General features: G+C 36.9%; 1 protein-coding gene across 7 annotated transcripts in view; it reads left to right on the top strand.

Annotated features, from left to right (window-relative positions):
• EML1 (EMAP like 1) overlaps positions 1-16,463 on the top strand; it is a 121,648-nt gene that overhangs the window by 61,297 nt on the left and 43,888 nt on the right. For all 7 annotated transcript variants that reach the window (XM_071426490.1, XM_071426489.1, XM_071426488.1 and 4 more), the window contains exons 2-3: positions 8,144-8,326; positions 13,535-13,667. In XM_071426490.1, the coding sequence (XP_071282591.1) occupies positions 8,144-8,326; positions 13,535-13,667 (316 nt within the window). The remainder of the gene's footprint in view (positions 1-8,143; positions 8,327-13,534; positions 13,668-16,463) is intronic.

Here is a 16,463-nt window from a genome sequence, read left to right as displayed (position 1 = left end):
AAATTAGGAAAATGACAAAATGTATGCTGACCTAAATAGTTTCTGAAGTGCTTAAATCCTCCTGTCTCTAATGTGACATAAGGGATGCATTTAACTGCAGATCAGCTACTGGCTGATGTATCTTAGGGTTTATTGAGACTATGAATCAACTTTTCTTTTTTAAAATGACTTAAAAACACAACAAAGAAGAAAAAAAAAATTGGCTCGTAATGCATTACCACTGGCTAACATCAATAACTTTTAAAAGGTGTTTAAAATCAGTTTTCTTGCCTTTGGAATCTCTCCTCACTGCAAGTAAAAGTAAATCTTTCTGCTTTTATGCATATGGCATAGTTGAAGAATGAAATGGAGACATCCAGTTTTTTACAACAGTGAAAAAGTATTGAATTAAACACTCTAAAGTTTCAAGGAGAAAGTTTTTTGTGAACTGATGTGTGGTGTCTATTTGCATGTGGTTTAAAGTATATTTAGGAGAAGCAAATCTCTTCTGAATTGGTTCTTTTTGTCTAGTAGTGCTAAACAAAAGCTGAAGGCTTTTTGCCTTACATCACGTGGTGAATTTGCATTCATTCCTTCCTAGCTGTTGTTGGATGACTTGGACATTTAGCCATAGCTGTGACATGGAGATGGAGAGTCATTGGAGATGTTCTCCATGTTCCACAATCTATTTTTCTTCTCTTGTTTTAAGGTCTTGATACAGGTCTCAGCACATCACTGAGAATATGACAGTAAAACACAGCCCAGCTATTCTGCCCTAATAGCTTAATTACCCTACTGGTTCCTTCATTAGCAAGTTCTTGTTAGGCTGCATCTTCAGTTTCTTAACTCCAGGCAGGTACCATGGAGTCCCTTCCTTTTCAAGCTACTATCCTTGCATTCATATTATGCTACAGAATATCATCTTTACCCTCCTGGTTTCTGTTTGCAATGTTGGGGTTTAAGGTTTTTTTTCAATGGCATGGGCTGATCCCAGCATAATGTGGAGGAATCATAACTGGCTAAAACATTTTCTATTGGCTTCTGTGTTCAACAGTGCCAACACAGTAGCTCTGAACTGTTAAAGCATTTATGTTGATAGACCTCTTCTGAGTAAAATTCCTCTAATTTATTGGTGTGTCAAAAATTTCTTCCGTCTTCTTCTAAAGTGCTATTGGGGAAGATAATTTTTAACTGATTGATTTCCAAGTAGAAGCTCATTTACCATCTGCTTGGGAAAAAATAGTAAGCTGCTGGCTATAGCTTGACAGCTACAGGCAGGTCAAGGGCACATGCTTATAATTTTGCTGCAGTGATTCCTAACTAATTAGCCACGAGGAGCTTTCTGGAAATGTTCTGTTAGATCATTTTCTTCTCTCCCATTTTGTTAATGAATGCAGTGCTCCCAGCTGTGAGGCCCTGAGTGATGATTGCTATTATGGATTTATCCTTTCAAATTCTGCCTCTAATTTTAGGAAATTATATTCCCTGTCTTTAGGTTTCTAGTGGTGAAACTGTAAAAGGACAAGTTATTCCTCAGTGAGTGTTGGGAAATAAAGTAATAAAAGTACCGGGTTGTAATAGCTAGCTGTATTAGAGGAGGAAAATACTGTTCACAAAAACAACCATCTGTAGTCCATATTAGTTGACAAAAATATTTGATGGGGTTTTTTTTGTTTGTTTGTTTGTTTTTTTGAATTAAAATGGTTTAGAAGCGATCTGTTCTCATAAGATGATGCTTTACTTTACTGCTACTGTGGTTCCCAGCACATCCAGAGTAGGGCATTAGGCAGATGTGTGGGACAGAGTTTTCTTCCCATTTCCTCCTACACATACATATCGTGTGAGGACATGGAAAAACTAATCTGGGCTGCTCAGATTACTTAATGTGAGATGTACCTGATTGTACCCAACTAGGGCATCTCCTTACATTGCTAATCACTCCTATCTTAAGAACATGCACCAGAATACAGAATGAACTGAAAAGTTGTCCTACCTGTTCAAAAATGGTATGTGTGTATACATACATAAGCTTATAGATAGGCATGGCATTGTTCCTGTAGCTATTTGGTTTAAATATTAGATATGATTTCTTGTTCCTCATAATCAAATTTTCCATCTCAAAAAGTATATATGATGCTTGCACTTTTATCCTATTATATATACATTTATAGCAAAATGCAGTTAGAGGATTAGACATTCAGCTGGCAACAAGTTTTGATTTCCAAAACTTCACATAAAGCAACAATGTTTACAGTTTTACCTGTAGTTAAAAGATTCTGCCTGTTTTTTTCCCCTAACCACACAAAGTAACAAGATTAAATAGGATAACATTATTTTGGGTTTTAAATCCACTTGCTTCTCACAGTGGAAAGCTCTAATCTGGCAGACCAGTCTAGTATGTACCAGACTTTATGATAAGCTGTTGCCCATATGTGTTGTCATTGTCCCCAGGAGACAAGCCTGGAGGGCTGCTGCTGTGTTTCAGGTATGGTACAGTGTTTTGCATTAGAAAAGTGAGCAGAGGAAAGATATTTAGTCTGTGAAATACTGTTGACATTAATCTTTTAAACAAAGGAGCCTGGCGTGGTGTTGTCAAAGGAAACTAAACCTGCTGTTTTATTTTCCCATTGTTCCCTTGCACAGAGGCTCTGGTCTGCGAATGACCACTGACATTATGCCACAGAAACTGATACAAGGAGAATACTTGGTACTTTCCAATCTTGCTTCAAAGCCTGGCAACAATGTTGAGCCTGCATTCCCCTGTTTCTGTGCTACAGTAAATTACTTGTTTTTATTCTGAGAAAAGTTGGATGATTGTCTCTCTTCCAATTTTTTTTTTCTCTCTGTTGCTGTCAACTCAGAGAAACTGTTTCTATCCAATAGCTTGTCTGCCTGACTTCTGTGACCCAGACCCAAAGATGCATGAAATGAACCAAATAGGGAGGGCAGGATTTGGAAGGTGTAGGAGAGGCCTGCCACAGAGAAATATTTTTCTGCTCTCATAGAGTGTTAAGCTAAACATGGTATCAAGAGAGGTGAAGCAGAGAGGTCATTTGAAAGTTAGTGGTAGTGTTACTCCCAGGATGCTTGAAGGAAGTTGTTGAAGTATCTCAGTTACTTGCATGAGATCTCAGTGGTGATGTGGGCAGGAGAAGGGGAACTTGCCAAACGTGTGACATGCTGAGTGACATGTGCCACATCTGACAGCTTTGCAGTTAGTGGAGTGCAAAAGCCATGGGCCTTTATGGGTGGAAAGAAGTTTCTGGAAGTGTAGGATCTTCAGTGTTCTTAATTGCTTGCTAGTATACTGGGTCAAATTCAGGCTATGGATCTCCTAATCTGCAAGATTGTGCTTTTTTTTTTGTTTGCTTATTTTTTCATAACTACTGTTTTTAACTTTCTCTCTCCTTTGATGGCATGTCTTTCTCAGCAGCTGCTATGTTCTGCTGTAGAGTTAGCTGCATGCTGAGGATGCAGAATTCCCTTCTGTCCATGTACATTTTCATAAGGCTGTATTAGTGGCCCTGAAGTTCATAGTTATTTCCAAGGAATGTAAATACTTGTACCATCTGATTTCAGGACAAGTACAGAATGTGATACACTTAATGAAATCTCTCAGTGACACAAAGTATTCCTGCCAGTTGAGCTCAATTCAGGCTTGCTGGCACAATCTATGTCTTTATGCTTGAAGAAGAGCTGCTCTGTGTGCGGGTGATGCTGCCTTTCCACTGCCATCCCTTGCCATGTTTTCCATCATGTGGGTTATCTTTAGTTTTTGCCAAAGACCACTGCTGGCATTTGCTGTCCTCAGAAGGCTGGCATTTTCTTTCCTGATGTCCTGCAGAGTGTCTAAATGCAAGGACAACTCTGCAAAGTCTTTGAGATGCCACTTTTAAAATGTATTATAAAGAAAGTGTCTAGCAACCACATTTGCAATCAGTTTTGGAAGTACTTTATGTACAGTTTTATCCTGTTAATTGGTGCTCCAAATATGCCATGTAGATTGAATAAATTCAAATTTTTTTGCCAGTCTTTTGAGATCAGTACCTAATATTTGCACTGCATGGTCAACTGCTGTGGTCTGAGCTGGACAAGATAGCCTCAAAATTAATGTCTGCATAATGCAAAGGTGGAATATGTTTAATAAAGTAGTTCTTCTAGGGGGGAGAATGCCAAGTTCTATTTTAATTATTTCATACACATTAACATACAGGTAAGATTTAGGTTTTTCAGAAGGTTTAGGTTTTTCTATAGAAAATAGTATGCATCTAATAGGCTTCCTTCTAACTAATGGTGTAAGTATGTAATTTAGCTTTAGCCCACATACAATGAAATAGTATTGAAATCACTCTTGTAAACAGCATACACATCCTGTTGTTGGCTTTGCTTCAGCTATTTCTTCACATTTGGCTAAGCTCAAGTACTAAATTGCTGTAAAACTGGAATATGCTCTGGAAGCAGATTAATCATTTGACTCAGTATTGTCTTTTAGTTTGCCATAAGAAATCTTTCCAATCTATGAGATCATGGATTAGCTGGTTGGACAATTTAGAGAGGCATGTAGTACATTCCCCTTTTTTGCTGCCTTCCCTTTGAAACTTGCAGAATCTCAGCAAAGCAAAAATGATAAATGACTCTTTTTTCCAAGTTTTACCACAAATGCCTATTGCAATGAAAAATGAGGCATCTGAATTGATACCTCATTGTTTTATCTAATTTTGGACATTGTAGGTGGCATTTATTTCATGAGATGTAGATTAATTCCCTGCCCATTGCAGATGGGCAGGAATCTTTAAGGTCCCTCCCCACCAAAACCATTCTATGATTTACATGTTAGAGACAATGATTTAGACTTGCCTCAAAATTGGTGAAAAGAAACTAACATTGTAGAAAGTGACTCAGGTTTCAGGTTTCTAAAAACATGTTGCATAAATTTCACTGTAAAGTCCTTTTTCTTCCCATTGATGAAAAAGGTAAAGATTAATTCTGTTGTGCTATTGATGCTGCCCATGTAGGCGGTGTGATGTCTGTTCTGCCCATCCGTGGGCAAGGGGTGGCAGTGACTGATAAGGAGATCTAATACTTAAAGGCAATTTGTCTGGATTTGCAGTCTCCTTCATATGCCTTTCCAAATTTCATTACAAATGTGTGCTAAAATATTCCTTGCAGATGTCCTTTGCTGTGAGGATGAATGGTACACTGCAGAGGCAGGTCACAAATTAGGCAAACAATACCACTCTTGCATGTGTGGACAGAGTAGGTGACATCTGCAGTGACATTTTAGTTGTTCTATTGTTAGTTTATAGCATTTATTGTTTTTTTCTCTTCTGATACTGTACCATTTCGCTTATTTGGCTGTGTTGAAGGTGCACCTTTATTGCTCAACATACTGGGATGTAATGATCTCAATGGCAAAAACATTCCACCCTCAACTTGCATAACAAACAGGTTATGCTTATTTTATAATTGAACTTTGCATTCTTCATGAAATGTAGTTTTGTTGTATTCTGTGTCTCTTTTCTAGCTTACGTGTACATGCATGCAAAGAGGAGGTAATGTGAAATGGTACTGGACTGTAAGCAATCTTGTCTCCAGCTGCAATCTTACAGAAAGCTGTTAAAATTTTATTTTTTTTCTGCATCCTTGGAAGGGAACTGCACCCAGTGAAGTAACCACCATAAAAACCAAACAAACTGTAGGTTACAGCAAGGATGAGGGTTATGTTGCCAGGACCCTACAAAAATGATTATAGTGGAAGATACAGATGTTGTGTCCAAGAAAGGGTTTGCTGGGGCCTGTTGGTCAGTGAGGGTGTGAGGGGAAGAGTCACAGTGACAGATGGGAGGAGGGGGAAGAAGGGACAGAACTGTACATCCTAATAGTTATTAGTGGGACTGATTTCTTACAGGACTGTAAATAAACCAGTGCCACTGATTTACCACTTGAAGATTAATGTCTGGGTGAAATTACTGTTTCCACACACTTAAAAATTAGTGAAATAGATACTTCAATGAGGATGTTTTCTTTTGTAGCAAATGTAGATCCTTTCAACACCAACTGATTTTCCCCTGGGTTTCCTTTACTGCCCTGGTTTTGGGATTTGGCTATTTCTTGTTGACTGAATTCAGAGGAAAACTATTCCTGATGATACTGAATTTGGCAGAATGGCTGAAGCTTGAATTTGGCTTGTATTGGTTAAATCAAGCTTTTGATTTGGTTGCCTATTGTCCAGTATGCTAATCCATGTTATTTCCAGCTGAGTTAAAGTGTAAAGTCATTAGAGCAGCGTGGGGCTTTTGTTTGTAGAGGAAAGGTTAAGTTCTGCAGGCAGCTCTTACTGCTGCCAGCATAGCTGCTGATCTGAGTTTGGGGACTAATTACCTGTAATAGCTACAGGACAGAGTCCTGTGTTGAGCAGAAGTCTGATTAGGCCAAAGTTTGGAAAGCTTTGTCATGGGGAAAGTTTTTTAATATTTTTCAGGAACTTGAGCTCTGATTTAGTTCATTCAGAACCAGATACTTGCATTACTACTATATTCAGTCTAATAATATCCTAATGGTGGTATTTTAAATAAGATCTGAAAATCCTATAACAGAATTAACAAGCATTTTAAACTATAGTAGTCTGTAGCTATTTCTGGACTCTCAATATTGTTACATTGTTTCTGAGTTATTTCTAATTCAGCTTTTGATAACCACAGATAGCTATTGGGGGTGTGAGAGATGAGGAAGCCAAAATTGATCTCATGAACAGATTTTAAAACCAGTCTGTATTGGAGTGATTTGGAGATCAATAGATTTTTTTGTTAAAAAATTTAATGCCATTTTTTCCTAGACGGTTATGATTAAAAGTTTGTAAGCATTAGTATTTTTGGATATGCTTTTAGATGTACTCAGAAACAGTTGTTTTCCTTTTTTAAACACTTAACTTTGTTTTAAGATTCAAGAGGAGTTATTATTTTACATAAACGATTTAACTTTCACATTGCGCCCTTTTACAAAAGAAGTGGAAAACTCTGGTTTGGAACAGAGGAGAATTAAGAACACAAGAAATGAAAACAAATACCACCTTCTTCACAAAGAGAGCTCAGCTTTAACAGAAGAAATAAAGGCTACAGGCTTGCATTGGGAATGAAGGAGAAGTCAATTATGCTTGCAGATAGCAGCATAAGTATCCATTTTTGCAACAGTATGACTTACTAAGTAATGAATTGAAAGCTATGATCCTTGACTAACATTACTGAAGATCATCCAGTAAGTTAGATACTAACTTTTTTTTTTAGGTTTCAAAGCCTAGTTAAATAAAACTTTGCAATTCTCTTTAAAAACTGTGCATTATTTTCCTATTTGATACAGACTTTGATGTCTTTGGTGCTGCTTTCTTCTTATTTCTCCTAACTTAATATTGTAAAAAGAGACAGTGTTTCTATGTGATACGAACAAAGTGCTCATTTAGGAAAAATATTCTTATTACTAGTTTTGAGTGGAAAGAACGTGTAGTCCTCATCATGGATTTGCAGTCGTGAAGCTTCTATGGGTTACTTCCAAATAATGGGTGAATTGTATCAAAGTAATGACCCTTTTAATAATTTGCAGGCCTAGAGTATAGTTACTGAGTAATTCTGAAGTTATTTGGGGTTTTATTTCAGTTAGAGGGAATGTTCTCAAAGCTGCTGGTATAAACTAGGGGTTAGCAGATTGGGTCAATATCTGTTCTTCAGCCTGTGTATGGTAGCTTGATAAAGTGTAAGCCTATCTGTTACTTATGTATTTGTAAAGTATCTCTATGACCTATGTGAGACAGAAAACTCTGGAAGGGTGTGTGCATATCAGAAAATGTAGCTCTCTATGTGAATGCCCAGCAGTGTCAGAATGTTGTGTTGAGCAGAACAGTGAAGGGTGGTGATTGATCACTGCAGTTCTGACATGCAGATAATTGGTAGTGGAACCCAATTAAAAACTGGCCCTGAAGCCAACATCATCATAACATCTTACTTAAGTATGTATCTTTTATTTATTTATTTTTATTTCCATCTCTTCCTTTTGGTCACTCAAAAACTTTCTTCCTCAAGAAGTCATCAAGTCTGAGAAAAGCCTTGCATGAGGTACTTCTGGATGGCTATCCATTATTGATAATACTTTTTTTTTCTGCTGCTTTGTTTAGATGACAGTGCCTCTGCTGCAAGCAGTATGGAGGTCACAGATCGCATTGCCTCTCTGGAGCAGCGTGTGCAGATGCAGGAGGATGACATCCAGCTGCTCAAATCTGCCCTTGCTGATGTGGTCCGACGCTTGAATATCACAGAGGAGCAGCAGGCCATGCAGAACAAGAAAGGACCTACCAAAGGTTTGCATTTCAGACAGATGTAAAACAGATAGTGCAGTTCAATGAGTGTTTCATATGTATTAAAATAGGTTGTTCATTAGATCTTGAAATATTCAAAATTAACAAATCAAACTCTAAATAAAATACATTTGACATTCAACCTGTTAAAAAGAACACATAGAAATCCAGATGATTAAATCTGTGAACCTTCTACAGTTTACATGAACCAGCAAAGCATTTGCATTTTCTTAACGCTTAATCCACAACCTACATTTAACCAACCTACTTCTGATCACAATATTTTATAAACTCTTTAGGGAAAGCATTGTCTTCTGTGGGTGAAACTCCTAATAGGTTGGGGTGTTTTTATCCTAAAAAAATAATTAAACTTAAGTAAAATGTAATTAAAATTTAATTTAAAACGTCTTAAGCGTCTGTGGACCATACAGACATAAGACAGAGCTCTAAGCTAGCACAGAGTTGACATGACTGAGGAGATGGTACAACACCAGCTGCTCAGCTACAAAAGAAAGGCAGAGCTGTGCTTGTTACCTGACCATGTTCCAGAGCAGCAGAGCCAGAGCCAGTGAGTACAAGGTGTGACAGATGTCACTGCTTGGCAGAATTCTGTGCTGTGCCCACGGGCCACAGTGTGCTCTCCTGTGGCTCCTGCTCTGCAGGAATGGGTTTTCTGTGCACAATTCAGAAAAGCTGAACTTGAGCACTTCATAGGGGCAAAGGTTTAGTAGAACCCAAGCAATGTGATTTACTGGAGTGTGTGAGCTGTAGAGGCCTGGGAGGCTGCCTGTGTGCTACTTAGGGAAACACACAAGGTATTTTAGGTCTTAGGAGTAAGAGTGGTGGCAACCTAGATGTGGAAAGAAGAACTGACTTCACAGGCTCTCTGTTGTCTAACTTAGGAAGTTGTTTTTTTGGGGGTCCTGATATGTATTAATATTAATTAAAACCTTACTTTACATGAGAATTATGCTACATATTTATGGATTCATAATTTTCTCACTTTAAAGTTAGGACTTCCTTTAATCTCTGTTATATATTTGTGACCCTGCAACAAATATTTAGTTCTAGTCACTGATTTAACAGACTTGGTAGGAACTACTTAATTTGCTGAACTGAGATGACATGTTCATTACAAAGTTTTGTGTCAGAAGATGAGGAAAGCTGAAAGGGACAGAATTAGAGAGCCAAATAATGAGTTGGTTGTGTCTCATGTTAGCTGTCAGATGAAATAGACGCTAAAATATCTGAGATCTTGTCTTCATGTTCTCTTTCTGTTGTAATCTTCTTATTTTGTCTTTGTTTTATTGAGAAAAAAATTAAAATATAAGATAAGTTAAATGTTACTAAAGATAGCCTCTACTGTGATAAAATGTTCCATCAAATCTGGTTTTACAAGGGATTAAGAGGCTTCATGTTGCCTGTAAAATAGATATTATCTGATGCATGGAGGAAATAAAGTCTAGTAATTATTACTGAGTTGTAACCAAATCTGTTCTTCATGCCTGCTGGCTTTACTTAGCAAAATATAAACCAGATTTTCATGGATTCTGTGAGCAGAGTTGAACTCTACATCAGGAGAGGTTTTCTTGGTCATGGCAGACCATTAGAGCCATAGTTCAATGTACATTGAAGAAAAGCTGCTGTAAGCCTATCCCCCTGTCTTTTATGGCTGGTTTTGTAGGGGTTTGTTTGTTTGTTTGTTTGTGGGATTTGTGTGTGTGTGTCTGTGTGTGTGGTTTGGAGGTTTTTTAATGTATGTATGGCATGCTTGGTTCTTAATGTGTGTGTGAAATTACAGTAGTAGAACATTTACTGTAATAATGCAAACAGAGGACTACAGGTGTCAATTGCTCCTCCATTGCAAATTACCAGAATGAGTCCTGGTATTTGCCAACAAAACCCACCTAATTTCTGGAGAAGATGAGTACTGTGACTGTTTATGTAAAGAACTTTCACTTTGCTGTACATCAGCTGTATCATTTAGTGTATAGTCAATATTATTAAACATGAATTATAAACATGAAAGAGAATCTGAAGTATTCAGAATACTTGTTTTTTCCCAGATGTTCTGTCAAATATGGTCTATTTCACTTAATCACCTATCATTCCTTAGTAGGCACAATTACTTTATTAAAAATTGTGTGCAATTACATAGCATAAGATTGATTTTAGTTTGGAATAGCATTATGAAGGCTTCTGATGGATATCGTTAGGAGAGGAGCTTTGTTAAACATGGGAGGAGCTGGAGTGGTGGCTTCTTATACCCCTTGGGCTGCATGGACTGAACCTGTGTTTATTCTCCCTATATTGTTTAATTACTAATTCCACATTTGAAATTTTAAAAAGTGGAATTTGATCCCACAGAATGTCACAGAAATTGTGTCCATGCAAACTGGGGCTTGAAGCATACTGTATGCTGCTGTTATCATTTGATCTATAGATGAAGTAGATCAGGATTAAGTGTGTGTGTGCTGGGGGAGGTCTGTGCCTTTGGAAAAACAGCATCACCCCAGTACTGTATAAAGTCTGCAATAATAATCTTCATGGGACAAATACCTTCATTTTTTCTGAGTACCTCAGATTTAAAATTAATTTAAAGATTTCAAGTTTCAGACTTTCAAATCTATAATGGAAAAATCTTGAGCTTGTTTTCAGTCTTTGTGTTCTTGTTCTAAACTTGAGCTAAGCAGCTTAAAAGCAGCATACATCATGGAAAGGGAGCGGCTTATCTTGTCCATTTGTGGAGCTCCTTCCCTAATGGTGTTTTGAGTTTTTGTTTAGTTGTTTGGGGTTTTTTTTCCCTTTCCTTATTTAATTCTACTACTTGGTGGAGTTTCAGTATGGCTTCCTGCCTTTGTTTTACTTGTGTTTGTTGTTCTTTCCTTTTGCAATTATTGGTTTGTTTGTAAACTTAACAGCCCTATTAATCCATAGATCAGAGTATGATTAAAAAAGCTGCTGCTGAGGCTGATAAACTTGTCAGTCCTGCTACCACAGGTAAGACCTTGAAGCACCAGAACTTCAAAAATAAACATTACTGACAAAGCAGTAATGGTGTGTTACTGACTTCTAACAGCAATGACAAGTTTGGGGTTGTGTGACTGTGATGCCAGTTACCACTGGTGTGAACTAGCTCTTGTAAGTAAAACTAAATAGCTCCTGAGTAAACAGTGGATTTATTCAATAATGCACAGTTTTTCTCTATGTTTTGCAAGAGTTTCATGGTGTTGCTTTCTTCAATAGCTGACCATTTAAATCTGTTTCCAGAAGTGTGTGTTGTGAATTGGTGCTGGATCTGAAGCAAAACTTCTGTTAAAGGTTGCAGGGTTTACTCCTGGCTGCTGCTAGTTTTGATTTCATAAGGTTAGGAGAGTAAACAGACTCCAGCTAGTTCACTCCAGCTGCTCTTTAGTAGGCATTCTTTTAAAATAACTACAAATAAAAAGATTTTAATAATTTTTTTAAACTTCTATTGCTGTTCTAATTGTCTTTTCAAAGTTCATTAAAGTTTTGTGAGCTACAGAAAGCTTGCAAGGAGACAGGTCCACAACTTCTCAACTGTAGCTACCTGTGATTCTGTAGAACACAACAGAATCATATGGATTATACATGGATTAATTGCAGCATTGCAGCAATTAGGAAAGAAGCAGCAGAGCTTCCAGCACAAAACTGTAAAAAGAATTTAATATACAAAAAAAAATAATAAAGGAGAAGTAAATAGAATTATATCTGAATTCATTAATTAAAAAAATAAATAGAGTTTACTTGGGAAGGTGGGGCTGGAAGGCACCCTCAGTGAGCATAGAGAAAATTTTCTTTTTATCTCCTTTGTTGACTTTGTTTCCTGTCATACTTCACTCTTCTAAGCCAAATAAGCCTCATTCCTTCAGTATTTCCCTTATAGGTTTTTTTCTGAATTTCTCTCCTCTGAACAAATAAACGACAAATACATAACAAGTGTGTAATCTAACAAAGTTTCAAGACAAAGTTTGTCTTGCAAGTTGCATTCTCTAGTAGACCATATATACTGACAATCTTCTGAAGGCACAGTTTTTCACATCTATCTTTTTGTTCAGTATGGGTGAACTTAGGGTGAGCAAGTCAATAAATGCTTGCTGTCAGTGCTACAATAAGATGTTGTTACAATATGACCTATAATTCTATACAATTGGTACTGTTTCAGTTTGGCCTTTTATTTCTTTTATCCTTGGCAATCTTTTTTGAAGAACATTTCATAGGTATTCTCCCTGCCATCCTCTCCAAGTTCAATGAAATTTTATGTTCCTAAAGTGACTTGTTACTGCTGCCTTCTCTCAGGTGGTGTTTCTCTGAACCCAGAGGCTTTTGGCATCTTTACAATGGCTTGTATTACAAAATCCTGTCAAATTTCAAGTGATTCAAGCTTTTTTCTCTGCTGTAGAGAGAGCACTAGTCATGTTTGTGTTTCAAGGCTATGATCCACAGTAGTATTTGTGTTGGTACTTATTGCTTGCAGTTTTAAACACTGTTTTTGCAACTAACTTCTAACTACTTGAATTGCACTGTTCTGTTATTCTAATGTTAATTACAGCTATGACACACAGATCCTTTTTTTGAGCCAACATTTGATCAGAAGAATGTAGGTAGATAATGCCAGCTTATTACCTTCACTCCTCTGCTGATTTCAGTAGCTTTTTCTGAATAAAGGGTACAAATCCTTTCTGTCAAACATAAGCCCACCTTGTTTGAAAAAGACCTTTTGGGGGAAGTAGAAATTTCTTAATAGATAATTTGCTTGTGGAAAACCTCCAAGAAGACTGAGGGACACAGAGCAGGAATTTCTGGGATGACAACTTGCCTTCATTTCTAGCACTCCTCTGGATGCTATCCAGGTGGGCAAGAGACTGATGCTCTTTTGACAGAGCAGGATTGGTTTTGAGGACAACAACTACTTTTGTGCTTACCACTAAGCTCCTTAATCTAGGACAGAGTTTTTACTTGATAGGACTATTATTATTATGAATAATAATAATAATAATAATAATAATAATAATAATATTGTTTTTAAATTCCTCAATGTTAAAACCCTCATCTATGCTGAATTTGGCCATAGTGACACAAAAACGGCACACTACATGGAAAATGTAAAATATTTTAGTGTTGTTTGCTGAAGAAAAAACACAGAAAGGAAAATGAAGGCAATGATTTCATCTTACACTTGTTTTACAGCAAGACCACTGGTTCAAACCCTGCCTTTAAGGACTACAGTTAACAATGGAACTGTATTACCAAAGAAACCAAGTGGCTCTTTACCTTCTCCATCAGGAAGCAGAAAGGAGACTGTAACACCAGCAGCAAAAAGGTAGGTGTCTATGGGAAACCTTAGAACCATGGAATTGAAAACATGGTATAGCTCCTGTCTTAACCTGCTAGATATGTAGGTTTTCTTACTTGCAAAGCAGCAAACTAAATATTTAGTTTGGAAAGAAAAGGAGATGGATTTCATTCTAAGAAGCTTTTAATTTATTCATTCTAATTGCAATTAAGGTTATTGCCATGAGTATTGAAAGAATGCACAATGCTTGGTCTTACTGGTTTGTGTACATTTCTTGCTTTTAAGCATTTAGCATAGAGAGAATAAAGCATTTCTACTGTGCTGCTGCCCAACACGATGTGAAAAGTGGTGCAAGAATCCTTTGAGTAGCTAGTAGAAAATATATAGTATGCAGAAAAACAGTGTTATCATTGCAAATCAGTATGTTATCTTTGGTGGTTTTCTCTCACTAACAAAATTATCATATAAACTGCATGCACAGGGTTAGCAGCATCTTAGGGAGGAGGAAAATTCTATGCCTAGCACATATTTATGCAAATGGAAACATCCATCTTTAGATATCTTATCATTAGCATGTATTAAGCCCTTTTAAAAATTACTGCTCTGTCCCAATTTGCTTTGTGTGTAGCTGTTTTTAAATATACTAAATGTTTTATATATCTGGTTCATAAGGAATGGAGTGGATTGGGTGAAGCAAGTTCAAGTTATATGTTGCAGTAATTGTGGTGCTAATCTGCTGTGTGGTATGTGTGTAAAAGATAATAGTGTGGGGTTTGGGGTTTAGGTTGGGGGATTTTTTTTGTACATTTCTTTTGTGTGTCTCCTCATCTTTTTATAGTGATGATGCTGTCAGCTCTGAGGGAGGGTAAGTTGTAGCGATGGGAGCATTAACCTGCTAAGATCTGAGGTCTCTCTCTTAAAAAGAATTTTTCCTCAAAGGGGAAATGGTGGCTAAGGATATGCCAGTTTTTGTTACTGTGTTGAAAGAGACTGATTTTCAAGAAACTCCAGGTTCTGTTATTGTAGAGTAGAGAGAAGTTACATTGTGCACAATTAAAATTGGAAAATACCATATTTGTTTATGTCACAAAAATGAACTCCTGTCAGTTCCTATGAGCTGGAGCTTGCTGCAGCTGTAGGCTTTGGCAGGCTGGTCTGAATCAGCCCTTAACAGAAGAGAAGGAAATCAAATACTGTCCAAGCTGTTCCGTTATTAGATTTGTAGAAGTTTGAAGATGGGTGAAAGATTTTCCTTTTAGAAAAGGGAGATATTAATGTTTACAAAGGAGTACTATTTAGTACATGCTGAATTTTAAACCACATTTGTTCTTCACAAATTATTTTTTCTTAATAATTATCATAATTTCATTCTCCTAATTAAGTTTCAACTAGTAGTTATAAAACATACAAGAATTGGGAGACTTCACCTGTGTACAGAGGGTGTGATTCCTGAGTCTGTGCTCTGTCTCTAGGTCTCAGCATGGGACTTTCTGCCCCAGAGTAGGGTGGATGAAGTGCAGCTCAGGATCATACTCATGCTTTCTCTATTCATGGAGGCCTTTATGTAGTTCAGGTGTTTCATCTGGTGTTGCCTTGTAGGCATTATCCTAGCTTAGGACCCTGTAGATAAGTGGCAGCCTGTATCCCTGCCACCTGACCCACGTGCAGCCTGGATACCCAGAATGCCAGTGAGAAAGTCCTTAGAGAGCATCATTAGGGAGTATTTTTAGACTGTCTTGATTCCTGTGTGAGAAATTCTTCCACAGGCCAAGTATTTAGTGTCCTTTTATTATGCTTTGTCTCTTCACATTGCTGAAGAAGCTAGGCTAAAGGTGCTTTAAATATGCAGCATGAAAATGTGTATTCAGTTTTGGAAAAGAAAAAAATATATGGACAGTTTTGCTGAAATAGGGGAGCACTTATTAAGAGTGCTTAGGAGGGTGGGATTGTTTCATGTCCTGAAAAAAGCAGTTGTAAATTCAGGTGCTGTACAATTATTGCTCCTTTCAAATGCTCTAAAATTCTGTATTGGTGTCTTTAATGTGAAAATGTACTTTATTATTACCTTTATTAAACTGTATTAAAGCGCATTTCTATGCTTTGCCTATAAATGTACTTCAAGAGGAATAAAGTGGAGTGGTAAGAACTTCATTGATTAATTACTGTACAAAACATTTTTTTGGTAAATTATTCTGTAATCATTTAATAGAGAACCTTGAAATAACTGGTTGGATTTCAGGGTTTTATAGTAAATGGTATAGTAAATGGTATTCCACATATTCAGTATTCAAAGATAATACAGTAAGTGCTCCAAATATCTTTCTTATATACAGTCAAGTAGAATAATTCATTATGCATTCTTGATGATGAATTCAATCACACTTTATACTGGACCCTTTTACCTTCAGGAAATGCATGTGTTTATGCATAAAACAGTAATGGAAATACATCAGCAAAATCAAAGAGCTTCCTTTTTCAAGGGGTAGGACTTGTTTATTTGTGTTGGAAGCTTCTCTCCATGTTGCACAGTTTACAGATGGTGGGAAATTTCAAGGTTTTTTTAGTTCTGATTTCTGCTAGGCAGTGCTCTTTTCTTATAACTGCTTCCAGAACTTGGCTAATTTGTCGTGTAGGTATTGTCTAGCCCAAAATATGATCATGTGACACAACAGCTGTAAATAGTATTAAGTGTTTATAAATGTTTTTAAACTTAATTTTTACGTGAATGCTTTTAATAGTTTTTCCATACAACACAGATGCACAATTGAAAAGGTGGTGGAGTTTGAAAAATGAAAGTTAAAAACAACAGTAGAAAGGGAAAAA

Source organism: Agelaius tricolor, unplaced genomic scaffold (genome assembly GCF_023055355.1).
Source record: "Agelaius tricolor isolate 1412-34295 unplaced genomic scaffold, bAgeTri1.0.p SCAF_5, whole genome shotgun sequence".
Lineage (NCBI taxonomy): Eukaryota > Metazoa > Chordata > Aves > Passeriformes > Icteridae > Agelaius > Agelaius tricolor.
This window is presented reverse-complemented; position numbering and strand designations above follow the sequence as displayed.